The following is a 22,192-nucleotide window of genomic DNA, read 5'->3' as shown; positions in this document are numbered from 1 at the left end:
GCTGAGCTTTGTCAGAGGTACCAGTTGAATATGCAAGTGTCCTGACCACTAAATTGTTTCTCAATGTCCAGACATTGATGACTTCATTGTGGATGACGATGGACAACCTCTGAAGAAGCCAAAATGGCGAAAGAAGCTCCCTGGATACACAGATGCGTAAGTATTGATTGGAAATTGGCCTGGAGCCTCGAAAACAGTGTTCAGCTTGATTCTTGCAACTGCAGAGTGATTCAGCTTGTGGTTGGATACCACTGGTCTCTCCCCAAAGGAACCTGGTAAATTTAAACATGGGGCTTTTAGTCTGTGATTTCTTAAATGTCTGACTCTGTGCTTTCTCCCCTGGATTTTTTACGGGGATACCAAAACCAGTCCCTTAAGAGAAGCATTTGCATGTAAAGCTCAGAGTTGTGTACCTATCCATGATTTTTTTTAGCCTAGGTGCAAAACTAAAGCTTAGACTTAGGTACTCTGGCCACCTCTGTGTGGCTAGAAGGATGTTGTGTGAATTGCACCATGGGGCTGAACAATAGTTTCTGCCTTCTAGGGCTTTGCAGGAAGCCCAGGAAATCTTTGGTGTGGACTTCGACTATGATGAGTTTGAGAAGTACAACGAGTATGATGAGGAGATGGAGGAGGAATATGAGTATGAGGATGAAGAAGCCGAAGGGGAGACCCGTGTACGACCCAAAAAGACTGCGAAGAAGCGCGTCAGTCGGCGTAGCATCTTTGAGATGTACGAGCCCAGTGAGCTGGAGAGCAGTCATCTAACGGACCAGGACAACGAGATCCGCATGACAGACATGCCCGAGAGGTTCCAGGTGAGGGAGGAGGGGCAGGTGTGCAGGCAGAAAGCATTTCAGCTCCCACCGAGTACAGCAGGCCTGGGACCTGCAGGCCAGCTTTTTCACCTCGCTGCTGGCTGGATTTTGGCATCTCTTCTTCCCTCTTTGAAGATCCCACCTGTCAAATGTATAGGCTAAAACTCTGCATTCAAACCTGTCAGCGACATTGTGAACTGTTCTAGCTGTGCAAGCCTGGTTTTAGCACTGGTCATACTTTCTCTTTGGCCACTGGGTGCCAGTGTTGCACTCCTGGGGGTGGTGCAGGGCTTGCGCTCTGCTGAGATGTCCTTTATGCTGGATGCTGTTAGTAATCGCATCAGTTGTATCTCTGGATAGCAAGAGTGAAGCTGCAGTGCTGGAGAAGGTTTGCTAGGGTTTTCTAGCCTACCGATGTGCCAGCCAACGTGTAACTGTTCCGTACAAGGTGTTTCTGTAACACACTTTAACCAAGCGATTGAGACTTATACTGCTCTCAATGTGGAGATCTGTTTGTGCTGCTAGGAATCATTGTGGTATCTCATATTTTTGTCCTAATTTTGCCCTGTAATCAGGTTTTCCCTGAACAGTCCATGTTCTTCGATCTCCCTTAAGTGTATGTTAAGGTAATTCTGTGCAGAGGCTTATTACCCTCCTTTATAAAATGGGACATCTGAAGCTGCCAGCTTTTCAGAAGGACCTTTTTTCCCATGCCAGCGTGCATAGCACAAGGGAAAGCTGTGTGTAATGTCTTCTGGCCATATGTGGCCTGTTCAGACATTTTGTCATCTTCACGGATGTCAGTGATGATTAGAGCAGGCCTTGTGAAGGAGAATTGGCTGGGACTAAATGCCCAGAGAGGGTTTGGAGCTGCTTTATGTTCTGTTATTCTATGGCTGCAGCAAGAAAAGTGATAACAAGACTAGAACAGGCACAGATAGATTGGAACAGAGCATGTAGCTGCAGAGCGTTTGGGAGTCTGGTAGGAAGTGGGGGTACCCCGACTTGATCATCACAGAAGATTTCGCACCATTGCAGGCCTTTCCACAAGCCTTTGACAGAATTGTTAACTGCCTCTACCTAGTGTAAAGCTGATGCACGTTTCCTGTGTGCTCAGAAGATGCAGACGTTGAAGTGCTATCCTCAGCAAAGCCCTGTGGTGTGGAAGGTGCTGAGACCCCATAAGCAACCTGCAGCTCAAAACAATAATTTCCAGGCTTCTTGAAGACATGGTAGCACAAGCCCTGGTGTTGCACATGCCTCTCTTCATCCTGTTGTCTTTTCACAGTTGCGATCCATCCCGGTGAAGAATGCTGAAGATGATGAGCTGGAGGAAGAAGCTGACTGGATTTACAGGAATGCATTTGCAACACCCACCATCTCCTTGCAGGTAAAGGACTATGTCTGGGACTTCTCTCCTAAGAGGACTTGAAGGTGCTGCAGATTTCCAGCCTGGAGACGTTGTTCCAGGAGTCTGCTCAGAGGAATGTGGTGCCCAATATACCCTTTCTTTCTGAGCAAGTCATTTAACATGCACGTGTCTTTGCTTTCGCATCCATAAAACAGTACAAAAAGGAATGCAGAGAAGTTGCAAGAATAATTGTCAAGAATGATTGAAAGATTTCTGAGCCACTGTGTGCTTAGGGCTAAACTAGTATTAGCCAGGATCTGCTTTTAACCATCAGTTACTCTGGCCAGATGCTGCTTCTCTGTTTTCCTTTAAGCCAGTCAGGGCTAGGGTGCTTCTCTGTGGTCTCTAAAATCACAGCATGCAACTAAGCCTGCATTGCCAGCTAAAAAGGGACCACCGTTTTCCAGCCTTAGCCTGGGCTGGTCTTTTAGGGGGTCAGTTAGGGAATATGATCAACACAGTGTGTTTCTTCTTTTAGGAAAGTTCTGACTACCTCGACCGTGGACAAGCCAGCAGCAGCTTCAGCCGCAAGGGGCCCAGCACCATCCAGAAGATTAAAGAAGCCCTGAACTTCATGAGAAATCAACATTTTGAGGTAATTTGCGACTTGTCAAAATAAGGTCTGAGTTCCTGTCTCCTTATCCAGACAAGATCAGCAGAGGGGCTGCTGGAAGCATTTAGGGCAGCAAACTAGAAGGGACTGAGATGCCATACCTGGTTGCCTCTCCTTTGACAAAATGGTGCTTCATTGGGAAGTGCAGCTCATCTTATGTGAGCTGTGGCAATGCAGGTTTTTAAGGCCTATTTGGTGCTATTGTCATCTTTGCCTGATCCTGAACAAATTGATACTAAATGAGGTGGAGGAATTTCAGAGTCTCTTGAGCCTTGCTTGGTCCATTCAGCCTGTTCTCTGAGGTGTTGCCTGATGTTGCGGAAGCTTTTTGGTTTATGTGGTGTATTCTTTTGTGGAACGATCTTAAGAGCTGGGGGCATGGCTTGGTACATCTCCCACACTGCTGCCTCATTAGCTTGTTCTCCACATGGAACTTCAGCATTCTCTGGACTCCTGGCTGCCAGCAACAGCCTGGTCTCCTGCATGGTGGTGATGAGTCTCATTTCTGACCCAGGTCCCATTCATCGCTTTCTACAGAAAGGAGTATGTGGAGCCAGAGCTGCACATCAATGACCTGTGGAGGGTCTGGCAGTGGGATGAGAAGGTGAGGAGTGTTTTCACTGCTTGTTATCCCATCAACATTTAACATGTCTTTCCATCTAGCCTGATACTTTCAGCAGATTTTGTTTTCGCCGTGGAGACCTTGTGTGCCTTTTTTACCCATGTTTATTTGCATGTTTGCTATCATGTGGTGGTAAAGGGTTATCTGACAAAAGAGGATTCAAAACAGTCCTTCCCCTTCACCAAGTTTCTTTTGTCTAGTGACCTCTCCTGGAAGGATTGCAGGTTCCTTCTCTACTATCAGGTAGATCCAAACCTTGGTTTATTTTTTTTCTGTTAATATAATCCATCTCTGAGATGAGACCTGCCATGTGTGTCACATCTGGGCTTGGCTGTGGATGACGATTTTGATGATTATTTTTGACAAATATCCCAAGATCCTGGAAGCCCCTGTTTGGGAAGGGAGGAGACAGATGTGACACATCGCGATGGTGCGTTTCACTGGAAGTCTTTTGTTCTCATTTTAGTGGACCCAGCTGAAGATCCGCAAGCAGAACCTGACACGCCTGTTTGAGAAGATGCAGGCCTATCAGTACGAACAAATCTCTGCTGACCCAGACAAGCCCTTGGCTGATGGAATAAGAGCCCTGGATACTACTGACATGGAGAGGTATGGTGCCATGACTTTCTTATATTCGTTCGAAAATGACTTAAAATGTGCGTTAACTTGCCCAAACAGCACAGGCTTTCTGGCCACTGCAGCGCATTGACTTTAGCCTCCCCGCAAAGCCAGTAATGAGAAATATTTAAAACTCTTTTGGAAGATGAGCCCAAGTGCTCCTTCTGCCTGACCTGTACCAGGGCAGGTTCCTTAAGCGCTCTGACCACGGCTCTGCCGCAAGCAGGGTGTAACATGCTGGCTTTGCATGCCGTAGGCTGAAGGACGTGCAGTCCATGGACGAGCTGAAGGACGTGTATAATCACTTCCTGCTGTACTATGGGCGAGACATCCCCAAGATGCAGAATGCTGCCAAGGCTGCTCGAAAGAAGCAAAAGCGTATCCGAGAGGATGGTGAAGAGGAGGAAGGTTTGTCCCCAGATTTGATAGTCTCCTAATTGTGGACTGTTTGAAAATCCTGGTTCAAAAGAATAGTAAGAAAGTTTCTTCAAAAGCCTATGTGTTTGCACAGAGCATCTCTGCTGTTCACTCTATCTCAAGTTAGTCCCAGGTCTTCTAGGCATCTCTGAAAATTTTTAAAGTTTGCCACACAAGGTGCTGCTTTCCAACGGACTGAATACCACACCTCATGGCAGAGGCCAAAGCAAGGATCAGCCACCTTGATGTGTGTTTTAATGTGCAACCCAGCAACTGAAGAGAAGATAGTGTTTTCAGGGTGTTTTTCTAACCCTGAATAATTTTAAGGGTACTGTGATCTTTGAGGTGTGGTTGTGGAATTTAGGGACTCTGTTGCACAACGTAGGTTGTGTTTAATCCCTTTGCTGTGCTTCTGACACACTGCAGCTGTCTGGGTGCCTCTAAAGAGGCCTTGCTAAACATATCCTTCCCATAGGTGAAGGGGAGGATGCAGAAGACGATGAGCAGAAAGGGCCTGAGCTGAAGCAGGCTTCCCGTCGGGATATGTACACCATCTGTCAAACAGCTGGGCTGGGTAAGGGCTGTGTTCTGTCATGCTGAGCTTGCAGTGGCCTAGCCTGCATGCTCTTCTGGGTGCTGTGGCTTACACCTGTAGAAGAAGGACTGATAGTTTTGCTCAGTATAAGCTACAATACCCTTGTCCTCATCATTTTTGTGGTTTGGTTTTGTTTGTTTGTTTGTTTTTTAAATCAGATGGCCTGGCTAAGAAGTTTGGTCTGACACCTGAGCAGTTTGGAGAGAATCTCCGAGACAGTTACCAGCGTCACGAGACAGAGCAGTTTCCTGCAGAGCCCCTGGAGCTGGCCAAGGATTATGTGTGTAGGTCAGTGGGGGGGGGGATCTTTGTGGAGGTCCTGCAGCTGTGACACAAGGGAGGACATCTGGGGGCATTCTCAAGTCCTAAGCCTTCATGTTGCCTTTTTGCTTTTAGTCAATTCCCAAGCCCTGAAGCTGTGCTGGAAGGAGCCCGGTACATGGTGGCTTTGCAGATAGCCAGGGAGCCTTTGGTCAGACAGGTCCTGAGACAGACTTTCCAAGAAAGAGCTAAAATCAACATTTCACCAACCAAAAAGGGGAAGAAGGTAAGGAAGGGAGCTCTGACTCTGTGGGTCAATTCAGGGAAGGCTCTAAATAACACACAAATGTTCATTTTTGCATCTGAAAACTTGTCCCATGTCAGTGGCAACTCTGAATAAATCTCAGAGCAGCATGTGAGCTGGGCTGTTACAGAGGCCAACTCAGCAGCGTGCTGCATTTTTAGTCTCAGCGTTTCATCAGACCTGATTCTTGCTGTTGAGATGTTGCCTTCCATTATTGGAACAGTCTCTGTTTCTCTGGGACTGGGAACGAATTCTGCTGTGTCCTGCTGGGGAAGGAAATGCAGACTGGCAGGCATAGGGGTGAGAGGGTATTGAATAAAAACCATTGTCTGCCTCGGTACACAGAAGGGTCTTTCTTCATGAATGCCCTGCATGCATGGCGACTGTCTCTCCTCTCTCCCAGGACATTGATGAAGCCCACTATGCCTATTCCTTTAAATACTTGAAGAATAAGCCTGTGAAAGAGCTGCGAGATGACCAGTTCCTGAAAATGAGCCTGGCAGAGGACGAAGCACTGCTCACTATAGATATCAGCATTGACATGAAAGGAGTGGAGGGGTGAGTCCTCACTGGCCGTGCCTTGGCAGAGTTTGTTCATCCAGTGCTGCCGTGCTGTTAGAGCTCCTCTGTAACCCAAACTGCTCCTGGAAGTCATGGCCTTAAGTCCCTGCACCTTAAAGTCAAGCAGCCTCTCAGGGTCTTGCTTTTTTTCTTCATCTTAGTGAAAACTTTAGCAGACATCTGTCTTATTCATTTGAAGGCAAACTCTGAAGCCTTTAGGATTTTTGTGAAAGATGATGCTTGTTTCCCAACCACCCTCACTGCGTGGTCCTTGGTTCATTCCCTGCACGTCTGAGTAGCCACACTGTGCAATATGGATATGCTGGAGTGGCTGTGGGCTGCCCCGTGTTGCACCAATCAGGCCTGTCTGTGCTGCCAGCATGGCATTCAGCTGCAATCTGTCTAGCAACGTCGTTTTTGCAGCTAAAGGAGTGTTTGATGGGAGGATTGGTTCTTGACTAAATTTTCCAGGCAGCTCCCTGAGTCTGAGGTGCTGCTATTGCATCCCTGTGCAGGAATCTGCCAGTGATGGTGTCATTGCAGGTGTTTGGAGCCGTTCTGTATCTCCTCCTCTCATTTCTTGCAGTTACGGTAGCGACCAGACATACTTTGAGGAAATCAAACAGTTCTATTATCGGGATGAGTTCAGCCACCAGGTGCAAGAGTGGAATCGGCAGCGTACGATGGCCATTGAGCGGTCCCTCAACCAGTTCCTCTACGTGCAGATGGCTAAAGAGTTGAAGAACAAGCTGTTGGTGGAGGCCAAGGAGTATGTCCTCAAGGTGAGATGGGGGACAGTTGGGTTTGAGTCAGAGCTGGGTTACAAATGCTAACAGTCCTGCAGCATGCTGGGGATAGCTGCTGACAGGCTGTACACAGGCTCTTGGGAAGGAGGAGGAGGCAGGCAGGGGTTTGAGTCTTTTTCTTTCCCAAGGATGGAGAGAAAAGCAAGTATCTCGGTGGGAGGGAAGATGGGCTCCATGGTACTGGAGAGCTTGTCCCAGTCCCGGCAGAATATACTGTCTTGCTGCCTTGAGCATGACCTTCCCTCTGGAGAAGGGCTATGCCAAAGCACCTGCAGTGGATTTTTTCACTCCTCTCTCCCCTTCTCTGTTTTACCAGGCTTGCAGCCGGAAACTGTACAACTGGTTAAAAGTAGCTTCATACCGTCCTGATCAGCAAGTGGAGGAAGACGATGATTTCATGGATGAGAACCAAGGGAAGGGGATTCGGGTGCTAGGCATTGCATTTTCCTCAGCCAGGTAGGAGGAAAGGAATTGCCTCTGGATCCATGTACAGCTTTAGCAGTCCCCCATGTCTGAGCGATCTCTGTTTTGCAGGGACCACCCCGTGTTTTGTGCCCTTGTTAATGGAGAGGGTGAGGTTACAGACTTCCTCCGACTGCCACATTTCACAAAGAGAAGGAACGCCTGGCGTGAGGAAGAGAGGGAAAAGAAGGTAAACCTTGGTGCAGCTATTGTCGAGATGAATGTCTGCACATTGCTTTTGGTACCGTGCGATCCACTGCGGGCTGGAGAGGAATAGTCAGCCTGAAGGCAGCTCAGGCCTTGTCACTCCTGCGTGCAAGAATACTGCCTTTTTCCCACCCTGTAACTATTCTGGCAGAACAGTTGCTTCCAGTTAGATTCCAGTTCATCTCTTCTGCTCCTCTTACGGGGAGTGGCAGGGCCTTGCCATTCTTGAGTTCTGCTGGTTGGGGGTTTGTGAGCTTCAGTGGTCGCAGCTACAGAATTTTTCTCCCCTTTCCCTGATCACATTATAATAGCGAGAGGCTGTGGGACCTACTGGAGCTTGGGGCAGGCTTTTGACTTCCACTGCCTACTTGCACTGATTTCCTGTAACACCAGAGCGTGATGCCATCAGTCTTTCCTCTGCAGAGCTTTCCTGTTTGTACTTACAGTGGTGAGGAGCTGCAAACCCAGCCTGTGGAAAAGATGTTTAGCCATGTTCATGTCATGGTGGCAGATCAGGGTGACAGTGGGGGAGGATTTGCCCTGTGAAATAGGAACCCAGGACTGGTAGCTAGCTCCGTACAGAAACCATCTAGTTTTTCTGACCTGTCTCACTTTTCTTTCCAGGCTCAGGATATTGAAACCTTGAAAAAATTTCTCCTGAACAAGAAGCCTCATGTGGTGACAATTGCAGGCGAGAACAGGTCAGTCTTTGTGTTCCTTCCACTTCCCAGTCTCTTTGCAGTCCTTTCCTCATGCCTGTCCACATTTCACTGTTTCTGTCTGTGGTGTGAGGTAACCCGTTGAGATTATCTCCCTAAGTGATTCCAGGACCCAGCTTTGCGCTCTCCCCTCAATCCCCTTGGCCATCTGTCCCTAGGGATGCTCAGATGCTGATGGAGGATGTAAAGAGAATTGTTCATGAGCTGGATCAAGGGCAGCAGCTGTCCTCTATCGGAGTGGAGCTGGTGGACAATGAACTGGCTATCCTCTACATGAACAGCAAGAAGTCTGAGGTGAACCTTCTGTTATTCCAGCTTAGTCTGTCACTCATTCGTGCTGTGTCATCCTCCATTTGTTGTGCTGGCCCTGCCTTGCGTTATTGGCTGCCTCATGTGATCCATCTAGACAGTGACGTACTGATCTTTGGATCAAGGCAAAACATCTTATTTAGGCTTCCCTGAAGAGATCAGCACCAGCAGAGGTACAAAGTAGATATTGATGTAGTCTGAAATCAATCTTGCTCAGCTGAGTGAGTGAGGTTGTTTCACTCGTAGTTGCAGCAGAGCTCCTGGGAGCCTTTAACCTCAGCTCTCTTTGCCCCAAGCACCAAATGCTTCCCTTGTTCCAGTCCCTGTCTGATGTGTGTTTGCTACTTGTGCTACAAAGTGTGAAAACACCATCAGGCTTTTCCCTGATTCTCTGGCCTCTTGCAGAATGAGTTCCGGGATTACCCACCTCTGCTGCGTCAAGCCGTCTCCCTTGCTCGCCGTATTCAGGACCCCCTCATAGAGTTTGCCCAGGTCTGCAGCTCCGATGAGGATATTCTCTGCCTGAAACTCCACCCTCTGCAGGTAACTTTTCCTTGTGAGATCCTCGGGCAAGGAAGATCCTTCTCTGCAAGAGAAAGTGGCCTGGGACAGTTTGCTGTCAAAGAAAAGTATTCCAAATTGAACTAGTGCAAGTTCTGCCTGTTCTATGCCATATTCAGGCTATACAGCACCTTTTTTTGCCTCCTTTAGCTCACCTGCCTGCTACCTTTAGGCTGCTCTCAGGGGTAACTCTGAGGTGCAGTACAGCTCCCGAGAGCCAGTGTGTTGGGTTTGGCTCAGCTTGCTTATGGCAAAGTGTTGCACACATCTCCATGCGAGGCTAACGCCTCTCCTTTCTGTCAGGAGCACGTGGTGAAGGAGGAACTGCTGAATGCCCTCTACTGCGAATTCATAAACCGTGTGAACGAGGTGGGAGTGGATGTCAATCGGGCGATTGCTCACCCTCACAGCCAGGCTTTGCTGCAGTACGTGTGTGGCCTGGGACCACGCAAAGGCACTCATCTGCTAAAGGTAAGGAGGCTTCTGTCCTTGCTGACAAAAACTGTGCATCGCCAATAATGTGCGAGTTGGCCTGATGGCAGCGCTGTCATGAAATGAGTCAGGGTCCCATGTGCCAGATGCAGCTGACAGCTTCGTTGACGTGTGTTTTAGTATGTATTATCTCACTGCGCCTAACCCCGAAGCTGTGCATGGACTTAACGTCCTTGATAGACCCAAGCAACTCAGCAGATCTGTCAATCCTAGCTAGCTTCTGAACCCACAGGAACGGATGTGCTGTTACAGTATCAAGACGCCTCCATACTGTAGAAAACACAAGGCAAAAAGCCAACGCTTTTGGAGTTGGAGCCGTTCCATGTGGAGTCATCTCCTTTCATACAATGTTGAGACACGGACAGGGGGCAACAATTTATGACTTGTGATGGGCTTGATTGTGTCAGATGCTTTGAACACTGCAGTGTCCAGTGTGAGTCCTCTGCTTTTCCTGGAGAATCCTTGTGTTTGAATAGCAAGGCTTATACTATTACCTTTCTGCAGATCTTAAAACAAAACAACACACGTCTGGAGAACAGGACCCAGCTGGTTACGATGTGTCACATGGGACCCAAGGTGTTTATCAACTGTGCCGGCTTCATCAAAATTGACACAGCATCGCTGGGTGATAGGTGGGTATTGGGCTGCATTCAATGTTGTACAGGGTGCGGAGTTAGCATGAGCGACAGGCTGAAGCAATCATATTCTGTGGAGTCCATGTTGCCAGAAGTTTATGTGTGGCCCCTCTGATCACTGGCCAAGTTCAGGTATTGCTGGTTATTAATCTGATTCTTAAGGGCAGCTAAACTCACACAGCAGTGCAAGCTGCAGAACATTAATTATATAGCTTGCTATGGCTTGAAAGACCCTTTGTGATCAAGAGGAACTAAACTGAAAACAGTTGTTCCCCAACATAGTCGTCGTGCATGTCTGTCAGTAACCCCTGTGCACTTTTGCTTAGTTTCTGCCTAGTCCAACCATCAGTATTTTATTTTTCTAAAGTTTCAAACTTGAGGCATAACTTGGCAATTTAGCTTCCTCTTAAACTAGTAGCAATACTGGGAAGTTTGTAGACCGTTAGGTTACTGGTAACTAAACAAGAGAGAGGTGTTTGGAAGACAGCGATAACTTAGTTTCTAAATCTCTGACTGCTTTGCACAGAAAGGTCATTTGTTGGAAACGTCCTTTCTCTAGGGTTGGCACAGTATCCTTTTTGCCTTTGAAAAGCATGTCTGAGAAAGGACACCCGGCTGAATCCTTACGCTGAGTGATCCAACCCCACTAGGTCCCTGGTTCTTGCAGGATACAAGTCCCAGAGATGCAGGGGGCAAAGTGTAGACTCATCCAAAGAGCTAGATGCAGATGGCTGCACTGCCAGTTGGCAACACTTAATTTGTATGAGGAGAGAAACTGTAGAGAGCTGCGTGCTCATAGAGCAGCTATAGTATATAGAGTGATCAAATCTACCTAACGTCCAAAATGCCTGGCTGTATCTTTGCAGTGCAGGAGCTGCAGACTGGAATTTGTCATGTCTTGCCCTGGCTCCTGTTGATTTAGCACTGAAGAATTCACTGTGTCCTTTTTTAGAGTAGTTTGTTCCATGGAGGTCAACTGTGGCAAAGCAGCCACACAGCCAGCAGTGGTGCTCAACAGTGTGCTTTATTACTGAGCTGGAGGAGGTCATTTTGAACCCTGCAGAGTCCTTATCTTAACACTGCTTTGGTTTTATTTCAGTACCGATTCCTACATCGAAGTCCTAGATGGGTCTAGGGTCCATCCTGAAACCTATGAATGGGCAAGAAAAATGGCAGTGGATGCCTTAGAATACGATGAGTCGGCAGAGGACGCTAATCCCGCAGGAGCTCTAGAGGAGATCTTAGAAAACCCTGAGCGTCTGAAAGACCTGGATCTCGATGCCTTTGCTGAAGAACTGGAAAGACAGGTGCACTGGGGGTTCCTGGTGCTGAAAAACAGAAGCTTTGCTGTCCAGCTCAGTTTCTTAAGTTTTATAGCTGGTGACCCTTATCCTTTTTAGGAGCTGAGCATTTAGCTGTTGCCGTTGTAAAATGTATAAACAGCCATGATGAGTATTCAGTGTCTGACAATGGCATGTAGTAAATGCTTACAGAATGTACACTTGGGGCAGAGGGAGGAAGGAGGCAGGAGACAGCAATTAGGCTGTTTAAGTTGTTCTCCCTGAAATTATCTAACTTTTTTCTGAATGTATTGGTACTTTTGACCTCTTCAACATCCTGTGACTGAGTTCTACAGTTTGATGGTACCCTGTACATTTCTCTCTTTTAAATTTGCTGTTTGATAAGTTCCTTGAGTTTTTTCATAACTTACACTGGATTCCCTACTCACCTCCTTCCTGCTGCTCATGGCTTTATAACCTTTGAATACCACACAGGGCTACGGTGACAAGCATATCACTTTATATGACATTCGAGCTGAGCTAAGCTGCAGGTACAAGGACCTGAGAACCCCATACCGTTCTCCAAACACAGAAGAGGTCTTCAATATGCTGACCAAAGAAACTCCAGAGACTTTTTATATAGGTACTTCCCTGTTTACATCCCTGGTTTCTGTCATCCTAAGTTGACTTAGGATGTGTAAAGGTGGGGCAGAGGGGGATCTTGGTGAGCGTGATGTTGGGATGGTGCTATGGTTGCATGTACGTGAAGCAGCTTTTCAAGTACCTGGGTAGTATCCTAACGTTTTCATGCACAACTACCTTACGTCAAGGGAACTGCCCAGCCTGGCAGTTGGCTTTAAGTTTTTCATTCTTTCCTTCTCCTCTCCCATCACACCACAGGTAAAATGATCATCTGCAATGTGACTGGGATAGCCCACAGGCGGCCACAAGGAGAAAGCTATGACCAGGCGATACGGAACGATGAAACTGGCCTTTGGCAGTGTCCTTTCTGTCAGCAGGATAACTTTCCAGAGCTCAGCGAGGTGGGGCTGCTTCTCCTAATGGGCCTGCCTTTGTCAGGAGTCTGCTGTCAGCAGGCTTGAGCGTTTTGTAGGTTCTTGGGAGACAAGGTATCAGAGCCCAGATTGTGCCTGCAGTGCCCCAGGATCCCAGCCTGAATGTGGCCTTTGGCTGCAAATATAATCTGTTCCACTTTTGACTAATTGCTTCAGTATCGATTTGACAGGTCCTTTATGACTACGTTATGGATGTTAGTGAATTGGGCTAGGAGTGAAATGGACCTGGAGCTAAGCTGACCAGTTCTTTGCGAATACAAAAGCAGGCTTGTTTGTGGTCTAGGATTGTGTTTTATGCAGAGAAACTGCCTGTGACACTGAGAACAGAAGGTTGTTCTGCCACCTTCTCAATTTTAAGAACTTATCTGGACTCCCTGCTGCTTAATGCAGCTGTACTTTAGGTCTCTTCTAAACACTGCTGAATTCCAGCCTTGGTAATCCATGACTTTAAAACCCTATAGCGTTCATTAGAAACCAGCCCTAGCTGCAGGCTTGTGTTCAGGATCTAAAAATGTTCTGACCTTCCTGGTTGCAAAGCCCCATAAGTTGAGCAGACCTGAAGTAGGAAGATTGCGTTACTGGGTAGCATTCACTGAAGTCCTCTGTCCCCTGCCCTTCCACATGTTTCTGCTGGCAGCACCAGTTTGCTGACACAGCTTTTAGACTGGTTTGAGTGTGAGCTGCCGGGGCTATTTTGTTTCCATGCTGAATGACTTTTACTTTTGCCTTGCTCAAGGTTTGGAACCACTTTGACAGCGGTTCCTGCCCAGGTCAGGCCATCGGAGTGAAGACACGTCTGGATAATGGTGTCGCTGGCTTCATCCCAACAAAATTTCTTAGTGATAAGGTGGTCAAGCGGCCAGAAGAAAGAGTGAAGGTATGAAAGCAGTGGATTTCCACATAACCAGCAAGAGCTGGAAGAGCATGGAGCCGATACCAAAGATTCAGAGTTTGGTTAATAACACTGTTGCCTAAATGACTTTTCAAACCTTATTTTTATTTAAGGACTTTAAATCAGCAGCGAGTTCAGGTTCTGGTTAGTGTCGTTCTCCCACAGTGCAAATCTCTCTTGGCAGCTGGTGGGAACCATGTTAATCAGTTAACATGTTGCACTGCGGGAGGATTTATTATAGTCTGGGTTTAGGAGACCAGAAGGCATTCTAATGCAGAGCTGCCCTTTGTTTCTGGCTTTCTAAAGAGTTCATGGAACTGCTGTTAGATATGCAAGGGTCACTTTCCCTCTCTCATAGCTTTTTCTTCTGTCTCAGTTCATTTGTGGAGGTCATCAGTTACTGGTCTTGCTCAGGAGAGGGATTGGTGTTCCGAAAGAAACAGAATCACATCTTTTTATCACATGATAAAATAGAGGTTTAACATCTTTTCTGTCTTTTGGGGTTGCCCAGACAGCCCATGCAGGTGATTGATAATCCTGTAAGCTCAGAGGTTTCTCAGCATTTCTTTAAAGAGTCGTTAACTTCAGCACGGTTAACTGGACTAAGACATTGCATTTTTTGTGGTGGAATTTTCTGTTTCCCATTTTATTAGGGCAGTCCTTTGGATGTCTTCCACTCTGTTTCTGAACAGACTTAACTGCTTTCTTGCACATCCTGAAGTCTAGTTTTGCTGCTCCCGTTGTTAAAGATACGTAAAATAGCAAACTTAATTGTCCTCAGCCTCCAGACGTGCAGTTTTCTCTGTGTTATGGGGCATAGGTGGTAGACATGCTGGAGAACTGCCTGTTTTTCCTTTAATCTCTTTTGATTCTAGTCAACTTGGGGATCAGTTGTTTTTTGTTTCGTATGGAAGGATCACTTTTAAAGGTTGTATCAGTCTCAAGTAGGTGAGGTAATTTGTACCTCCTTATTGTCAGCGTGACCCCACACAGATTGTTCTGTAGTGCAGGGAGGTTGGCGTATCAGCCAAACCCACTGATCAGCTTTTCCTGCCCCTTTCTTGTAGGTGGGAATGACTGTTCACTGCAGGATTATGAAGATCGACATTGAGAAGTTCAGCGCAGACCTGACCTGCAGGACCTCAGACCTGATGGATAAGAACAATGAGTGGAAACTGCCTAAAGACACCTACTACGACTTTGACTCTGAGGCAGCAGATCACAAACAGGAAGAAGACCTGAAAAGAAAGCAGCAGCGGACAAGTGAGTCTCTAATTTTTCTCTCTCTTGTAATGCCAGCCTTCCCAGGGCGCTTCAGGAGAATAAGCACAATAAGACATATAATTCCAATAAAGCAGTTCCTCTTGGAAGCCTGAACACTTCGCTTTGTCCCCTAGCGTACATCAAGAGAGTGATTGCTCACCCATCATTCCACAACATTAGCTTCAAGCAAGCCGAGAAGATGATGGAGACCATGGACCAAGGGGATGTGATTATTCGGCCAAGTAGCAAAGGGGAGAACCACCTGACTGTCACCTGGAAGGTGAACGATGGGATTTACCAGCATGTGGATGTCCGAGAAGAGGGCAAGGAGAATGCTTTTAGCCTGGGGTCCACGCTTTGGATTAACACAGAGGTAAGAGCCCTGCAGAGCATGCCTGGGAAGGAGTTGGTGGGGAAGGAGAAGCACCTATTTGGCAGGGACAGGCTGGCACATCCTTTCTGTCCTTGCAGCTGCTTTCAGACTGTTGGAGAGTTACTTCCGTTGCAGTTCTCCAGATTCTTAGACAATACTCAGCTCTTTTTTTTTTTTTTTTTTTTTTTTTTTTTCCTTCTCAAAGCATCCAGCCTTGCTGTGCAGACTGTATGACTGAGAGCTGTATACTAGAATAAGAGTTCCTCATCATGCACCCTAAATACCTCTTTAAATGTGTTTTGTTCAAAGGAATTTGAAGACCTGGATGAAATTGTTGCGCGCTATGTCCAGCCAATGGCTTCTTTTGCCAGAGACCTGTTGAATCACAAATACTATCAGGACTGCAACGGTGGAGACAAGAAGGTAAGCCTGTCCTGGGATGTGGTAGCTTCTGTAGGAGATGTAGGAGCATTATATAAATTTCTTTACTGCAGGACAGGTCTTAAACTCTTTCTGTCTGGCATGAGCTGCTGCTGGAGTGAGCTCTCTGATCATCTTGTCTCGGGGCTTGGCAGTCACTTTCCAGCTGTAGGTCTCACGGGGATTTTGTCTGGGAGCAGTGGAGTTAGGAGAGCAATGGGAGTACTGTGTGCTAGAGTGGTGTGCCAGAGCAGCAAAGGGTTGCCCTGTCAGCAAATATCACTGAAAGGAGAGTAACTGGCTTTTTGTGACCTGGTGACATTTGTGCACCAACCTTGTGTAGAAATGGTGCAGTTGGTGGTCCTTGTTGGATTGCTAACATCAGGGCTCGGGGGGGGAAAAGGGCTGACCACAGCATGGAGTGAGATAGCCATAGGCTCTGTGTGTTGCTGAAAATGTAGGCTCTCCTTGAGCATTTCTCTTCTTTCTTTCTCTAATTAGAAGCTGGAAGAGCTGCTGATAAAGACCAAGAAAGAGAAGCCGACATTTATTCCCTACTTTATCAGTGCCTGTAAAGATCTACCTGGCAAATTCCTCTTGGGATATCAGCCTCGAGGCAAACCAAGGTAAGTGAGAGGGAAGCCTAGCATCTGCAGCTGAGTACTGCCAGTATCACACCTCAGCTTATTGCTGCCAGTTTTGATTCTAGCTCTGTCAGTATCCCCATAAGTCATCCCTCCCTTTACCCAGGGTTTGGCCTCGTGACGGTGGAGGACCCATGTCTAGCAGTAAATTTCACTCAGGAGACTCCTGTGTTTCTAACTAGCTGGCTGCTACAAGCAGTACTGCCCTGTGCTGGGGATGTCACCGGAGTATAGGCAGTGATTGATAGATTTTGCGTGGAAGGGCATGGTATTTTGGAGCAGTTGTTTGAAAATAAAATGAAAGTGTCTTGGGTAGGTCTATCTGTTCATTATCAGTACGGCCATTGCCAGAGTTTGTAGGCCATGCCTGTTCTGACTGTGACCTGTTAGTGTGAGGGTGCTGTACAGCGGCAGGTATGGCTCTGAAGCAGCCTGTGATCTCTTGTGCTCTCCTGCATTCACTGCTACTCACAGGATAGAGTATGTGACAGTGACGCCAGAAGGATTCCGCTACCGGGGCCAGGTCTTCCCTACCGTGAATGGACTCTTCCGATGGTTTAAGGATCATTATCAGGACCCTGTTCCAGGTGAGCACCCCAAAACCTGAGTGCCTCAGCTGTTTGTTTCCTGGGTGTCACACAATAGGGACAGTTATTAAAGGACAATGTCATGTTCTTTGTCCCTGAAATGTGTCCTAGGATTTTCTACGTGTAGGAAGTTTCAAAGCAACACTCAAGTGTTTGGCTTCCATGGACCTACTGAGAGCTCTCCTGAGAGTTAATCTTTCAGCCAAGTAGGCCACACAGCAAAGGCTGGGCTTGTCCCTTTCCTCTCCCTTAGCTTACCCCACCATACAAGCCTACACACACCATTCCCTGGTAACATAGCATCTTGCCAGTACAAGTGTTGCCTGCATTTTTTCAAATCCTGAGTTTCAGGCCAATAGCTGCTCTTCTAGGAGAACTAATCTATCTCTCTTGGTTTGTGTGTTATACAGGTATTACCCCCAGCAGTAGCAGTCGGACCAGGACTCCAGCCTCCATTAATGCTACTCCAGCTAACATTAACCTGGCAGGTCAGTGCAGGCCTTTCCTGGTTGGAATCGGGATGAAAGCTCCTTCTGCAGGCTCCGCTTTGTCTAACGTGACGGGTCTTCCTTGCAGACCTGACCCGTGCAGTGAACGCTCTACCGCAGAACATGACCTCTCAGATGTTCAGTGCCATCGCTGCCGTCACAGGACAGGGACAGAACCCAAATGCCACCCCTGCACAGTGGGCATCCAGTCAGTACGGCTATGGAGGCAGCGGAGGCGGCAGCAGCGCGTACCATGTAGGTGTCACTTAAGTTTCTGACAGGAGGTGCTGCATGGCTTTTCCTTGCTGCTAGAAACCATCCCATGGGGGCTTTAAGTAACCCTAAGGAGTTACTCATTGCCTGGGACCATCCAGTCCTAGTTGCGTACCCATGGTGCTGCACGGGGGAGCCTGGCTGGATTCTTGGACTGCGTTTCTTCTTGCCTCCTGTGGCTGAGGAAATGAGGCATGTAATACAGCCCTGCTCTGGGGAGAGTTGAAGCAAGTAGCAAATTGGTCTGGCCCCCAAGGAATGTGGCAGGGTGGAGAGGCGGGATCCAGCGGTGAGGGCACACAGCCTTCTGATTGTGCCCCTGAATTGGCAACGTGAGCTGCCAGTGGAAGAGATTAGCTGTGAAACTATGCGCTGAGTTTGCAGGGCTTTTCAGCTCAGCGTGCTAATCTCTGAGCTGCACCGGCAGGCGAACACCTCAGCCTGACCGAACACCCAGAGGCTTTGCAGGGAATAAGATGGAATTGGACAGTTTTGGCTCACACTGAAGCCTTTCCTCATGTGTGCCGGTGCCTGCCTCTTCCCAGCCCACGCTGCCAGTTCACCAGCTGACACCGAGGCTAAATCCAGCTGCAGAAGGACTGAGGTGCCTGGGTACAAAAACCACACCCAGCCGTTAGAGAGACCTAATGAAGAGGTGCTGCAAGACAAGGCTTGCAGGGAGGAGTGATCTTCTTTTAGACCACCTTGGGAGGCTTTCACAGAGTTTGGCACAGTAAATGCTGAGCTGGGGATAGGCAGGGACTGTGGATAACCCACTGTATTAATCATCAAGACAATCTGAAGGAAAAGGGAGGTGAACACTGGGAGGCAAAGAGACTGAGCGCTGCACTGGACAAATAGTGAGCCAGCCAGCTTCGGATGGGGGAAGGAGCCATCTCGGGAGCTGCTGCGCCTTCTCTGCAGCCCACAGGGGAGGAATTCATCTGTTCTTCATGCCTGCTGCAGGACATCATTTCTGCTAGCTTGCCTGAAGTGTCTCTTGTGCCTGTCTTTTGCAGCCCTTACCTTTGCTCGGCTTAAGCATCTCCCTGGTACCCTGTGTGGGGTGAACAAGGAAGGCAGGCTGTGGTGGCCCTGCTGACCCAGGTCGGGTGGGCGATCAGGGCCTCTCAGGGGAACAAATGTCCTGTGCTCAGCAGGGTGTTGCTCCTTCTGCCCTGCAGCCCCCCATTCCCTGGGCAATGGTCACTGCAAACATCTCCTTGCCCATATGAGGGGCTCCAGCAGGGCTGGGAGTGTGCAGCAAGGGTGTGCACCAGCCTCCTGGGCGAGTAGGGCAATGCAGAGCACACCAGAACTCTTCCCCACAGCCTAGCAGGGTTTGTCCTCTGTCCCCTAACAGTATCTGCTCTCTGCAGGTCTTCACGACTCCAGCACAGCAACCGGTGGCCACCCCTCTGATGACCCCCAGTTACTCCTACACTACCCCCAGCCAGCCAATTACAACGCCCCAGTACCAGCTCCAGGCCAACACCACACCCCAGTCCACCCAGTCCCAGACACAGTCGCAACCATCGTCCAGCTCCAGGCAGAGGCAGCAGCCAAAGTGAGTGTCTCTGGTGCTGGGTACATGGATCCATCTGTGTCCCATCTTGATTGCTTTTGTTGATTTTTGTGGAACCAGCATGGTGGGGTTACCTTGCACCTTCCTGCATGGGACCCTTGCGGAGGGAGGGCAGGGAAGCTCTCCCGCTAGCATGTCTCACTTTCCACCTGTGTTGTTTCAGGACCAACAGTCACGCTGCGATCGACTGGGGAAAGATGGCCGAGCAGTGGCTTCAGGAGAAGGAGGCCGAAAGGAGGAAACAGAAGCAGAGGTTGACTCCTCGCCCATCTCCCAGCCCCATGATCGAAAGCACACCCATGTCCATCGCTGGGGACGCCACGCCGCTGCTGGATGAGATGGATCGATAGGCTGTGCTGGACCTGACCCGTAACCTCCGTACCCTTCTCTAGGAAGGGGAAGGGAGAGTGAACAGTTGAAAACAACTTCCCTTCCCTTAGCCACATTAACTCCTGTTTTATACGTCGTGAGATGGTGGGAAATGACTCTTGGTGACATGCACCTGAGCAAATGAATAGACTTGGCAGGGCTGGTCTAAACACATATACTATATATATAAATATATCATAGGAAGGGAAGCTGCAGCGGCCTCCGCGTTCCAGGCCCTGGTTCACCACTTTGGAAGCTCGGCAAAGTAGTTATGAGGTCAAATGAGTCTGTCCTTGTATGCGTACAGCAGTCTGCTTTCACTGCAAAGACTAGGAAGCAAACGTAGCTGAAAGTGCAGACTATTGGCCTGGAGTGAGCCTTTTTCATTTGGATTCTCCCAAACCCTGACTGTCACCTCTTCTTGTCCTGAGAGCACAAAGTCATGGGGGTTGTGACAAGCAAACCGGAGTTCTCAAAAAGCTTATGTTGTTGTTTGCTCCATGTTTTCGTGCGTAACAGGCTCTGTGGAGTCTGTGCCAACCCCCAGCTGTGTTCGTAGGGGTCTAGCACAGCAGCTCTGGGGCTTGGGGTCTTGCTGGAGAGAAATGCAGCTGTCGTACCAAAGGCTTGCTCTCTCCTCTGGCTTATTTTGGAACAATATTTATTTAGTTTTGATTATTATTTTTTTTAATCAGACTCCGAAGCAAAACGCCAGCCAACGGCAGCTTTCCTGAGCGCAGGACAGACGTGGGCTAAAACGCTGCAAGAGCAGCCGCTCCGATGGTGGAGAACGCAAAGCAGCTGGGAGTGCATGGCATCCTCCTCCGTATCCGCTTAACCCTGCCCAGTTGTAACCAAGAGGGGTGAATAAATAGTTTCTACTGAACGCTAGTTGAGAGGTTTTCTGCCTGCACCCTGTGCTGCCTGCCTGCCCTCTCCTCTTAGCAGTGGATTTGCTTAGAAGCAGAGTTCAGTGGTGAAAGTCGATGCTCCTTCTTCCTTTGTTGCTTGGAGTTACCCTCTGTGTGCTGAAACTTTCACAGAGAAGCTGATTTCTGTTGAGCTGATAAAGAATAATGTTTTGTTCTGAATGCGTTGTATAGAGACATCACACCGACATCCGGGGCACCTCTCGGAGGCCCACGTCTCTCTGGCTGGGAGAGGTACTGGGGGGCCGGGGAGGAGGGCAGGTAGCGCAGATAGCTTCGGTCGTGTCAGAAACAGCCCACTGCAGTATTGCAAAGCGACTGCCAGCACTGAGAGCCATTTCTGAACTGGAAAGTTCCTGCTGCACACACTTTCCTCTCCCCTGCTTTGTTAGCAGGGATTTTCTATGGAAGCAGAGTCTTTGTTCCTTCCAAGTGCTCCTGGTTAGCCTCCTCTCGCTAGGAAATGAGCAAGAACAGCAGATCTTAAGAAACAAAGGTCGTCTTTGCATGTAAATGCTCCTGAAGAATGGCAGCAACCCGGGAGACAAAGCAAAGCTGTTTCCACAGAGAAATGCGGGTCCTGGCTTCCTTGCCATCTCCTCAGCAGTACTGGGGGCCTGACAGTCCTGTTCCTCCCCTGCAACTGCGCGGGCCAGGCCGGAGGACTGTGTGCCGGGGCCCATGGCTGCTGTAGGTTGCAGGTGTACTAACCTTATGCTATTTTTTTATTTTATCAAAATCTGTATGACAGGAATTTGACTGGGAGCAGCTCCTTACCAGGGATGTGTCAGACCTGTACAGGGAGGGGCTAGTTGTGTGTTGTCAGCTCTCCTTTTTGGCTGTCTTTGTTTTTAGTTTTCCCTTACCGTCAATAAAAATTCTACTTTTGGGAAACTGCCTGCATGCCACATGTCTGTGCTTCCTGCTATGACGCTGTGGTCACTGCAAGGACTTTGTGCCCATTAGCAGTGCTCAAGAGTGTGCGATGCCTCCCTACAACCTTGGTATTTCCCCCCGGGCTCTTGTGGTCCGCTTATTTCTTATTTTGGGGATTTGGGATTGCGCCACATGATCCTCTGGGAACAGTGGGGGTTGCATGGGGCAGCTCTGCTCTCTGGGCCTCGGTGCTGCCTGATCTCCCAAGTCTATGTCGTGGCAAAACAGGAGACAGCACTCGGCTCCCGTCGCTCCAGCTTTTTCCAATTCTGGAATTTGGTGCTGGTGCAGGAAGGTCTTTCTGCCGGCCTCACCGGGTAGGAGAGGGGCCACCGTGCCCAGCCGCATTTCTCACTCGGAAGCACGTTCTTGGAGTTGGTGGCAATGCCCTATCTCTGGGCTCTGCCCTCAAACTCTTCACTACAGGAGCCCAGTTATGGGCAAGGGGAACAAGTCGGGCTGTGATCACCATCCGCCAGGCAGGGACACAGGCAGCTCGCCCTGCCCCTGCCTCTCCCCAGGGCAGCATCTGCCTTTGTCCCAGGGCTGGAAAAGCTTCTATTGTCCCACTCCAAAGAGCTCTTGTATGGCATTTGAGGAGCCTCTGGGGAGGGATGAGGCCCCAGTTCCTCCCAGCGCAACCCTTGCTGCCATTGCTGGGGGCTG

At 48.7% G+C, this 22,192-nt stretch overlaps 1 protein-coding gene across 2 annotated transcripts in view; it reads left to right on the top strand.

Annotated features, from left to right (window-relative positions):
- Window positions 1-21,484, top strand: part of SUPT6H (SPT6 homolog, histone chaperone and transcription elongation factor) — a 30,596-nt gene extending 9,112 nt beyond the window's left edge. For both annotated transcript variants that reach the window (XM_052803296.1, XM_052803297.1), the window contains exons 6-37: window positions 72-156; window positions 545-818; window positions 2,107-2,208; window positions 2,708-2,824; window positions 3,357-3,446; window positions 3,931-4,073; window positions 4,339-4,490; window positions 4,975-5,073; window positions 5,253-5,382; window positions 5,491-5,641; window positions 6,063-6,217; window positions 6,807-7,002; window positions 7,343-7,482; window positions 7,561-7,678; window positions 8,320-8,396; window positions 8,573-8,708; window positions 9,129-9,266; window positions 9,588-9,755; window positions 10,281-10,408; window positions 11,511-11,718; window positions 12,187-12,334; window positions 12,592-12,734; window positions 13,504-13,644; window positions 14,727-14,922; window positions 15,057-15,295; window positions 15,605-15,718; window positions 16,217-16,341; window positions 16,834-16,946; window positions 17,357-17,434; window positions 17,523-17,689; window positions 19,087-19,274; window positions 19,456-21,484. In XM_052803296.1, coding sequence (XP_052659256.1) covers window positions 72-156; window positions 545-818; window positions 2,107-2,208; window positions 2,708-2,824; window positions 3,357-3,446; window positions 3,931-4,073; window positions 4,339-4,490; window positions 4,975-5,073; window positions 5,253-5,382; window positions 5,491-5,641; window positions 6,063-6,217; window positions 6,807-7,002; window positions 7,343-7,482; window positions 7,561-7,678; window positions 8,320-8,396; window positions 8,573-8,708; window positions 9,129-9,266; window positions 9,588-9,755; window positions 10,281-10,408; window positions 11,511-11,718; window positions 12,187-12,334; window positions 12,592-12,734; window positions 13,504-13,644; window positions 14,727-14,922; window positions 15,057-15,295; window positions 15,605-15,718; window positions 16,217-16,341; window positions 16,834-16,946; window positions 17,357-17,434; window positions 17,523-17,689; window positions 19,087-19,274; window positions 19,456-19,642 — 4,646 coding nt within the window. In that variant the 3' untranslated portion in view covers window positions 19,643-21,484. The remainder of the gene's footprint in view (window positions 1-71; window positions 157-544; window positions 819-2,106; window positions 2,209-2,707; window positions 2,825-3,356; window positions 3,447-3,930; window positions 4,074-4,338; window positions 4,491-4,974; window positions 5,074-5,252; window positions 5,383-5,490; window positions 5,642-6,062; window positions 6,218-6,806; window positions 7,003-7,342; window positions 7,483-7,560; window positions 7,679-8,319; window positions 8,397-8,572; window positions 8,709-9,128; window positions 9,267-9,587; window positions 9,756-10,280; window positions 10,409-11,510; window positions 11,719-12,186; window positions 12,335-12,591; window positions 12,735-13,503; window positions 13,645-14,726; window positions 14,923-15,056; window positions 15,296-15,604; window positions 15,719-16,216; window positions 16,342-16,833; window positions 16,947-17,356; window positions 17,435-17,522; window positions 17,690-19,086; window positions 19,275-19,455) is intronic.
- The last annotated feature ends 708 nt before the right edge of the window (window positions 21,485-22,192 follow it).

This window comes from Harpia harpyja, chromosome 12 (genome assembly GCF_026419915.1).
Source record: "Harpia harpyja isolate bHarHar1 chromosome 12, bHarHar1 primary haplotype, whole genome shotgun sequence".
Taxonomy (NCBI): domain Eukaryota; kingdom Metazoa; phylum Chordata; class Aves; order Accipitriformes; family Accipitridae; genus Harpia; species Harpia harpyja.
The sequence above is the reverse complement of the archived record's forward strand: the minus strand, read 5'-3'. Positions and strand labels throughout refer to the sequence as shown.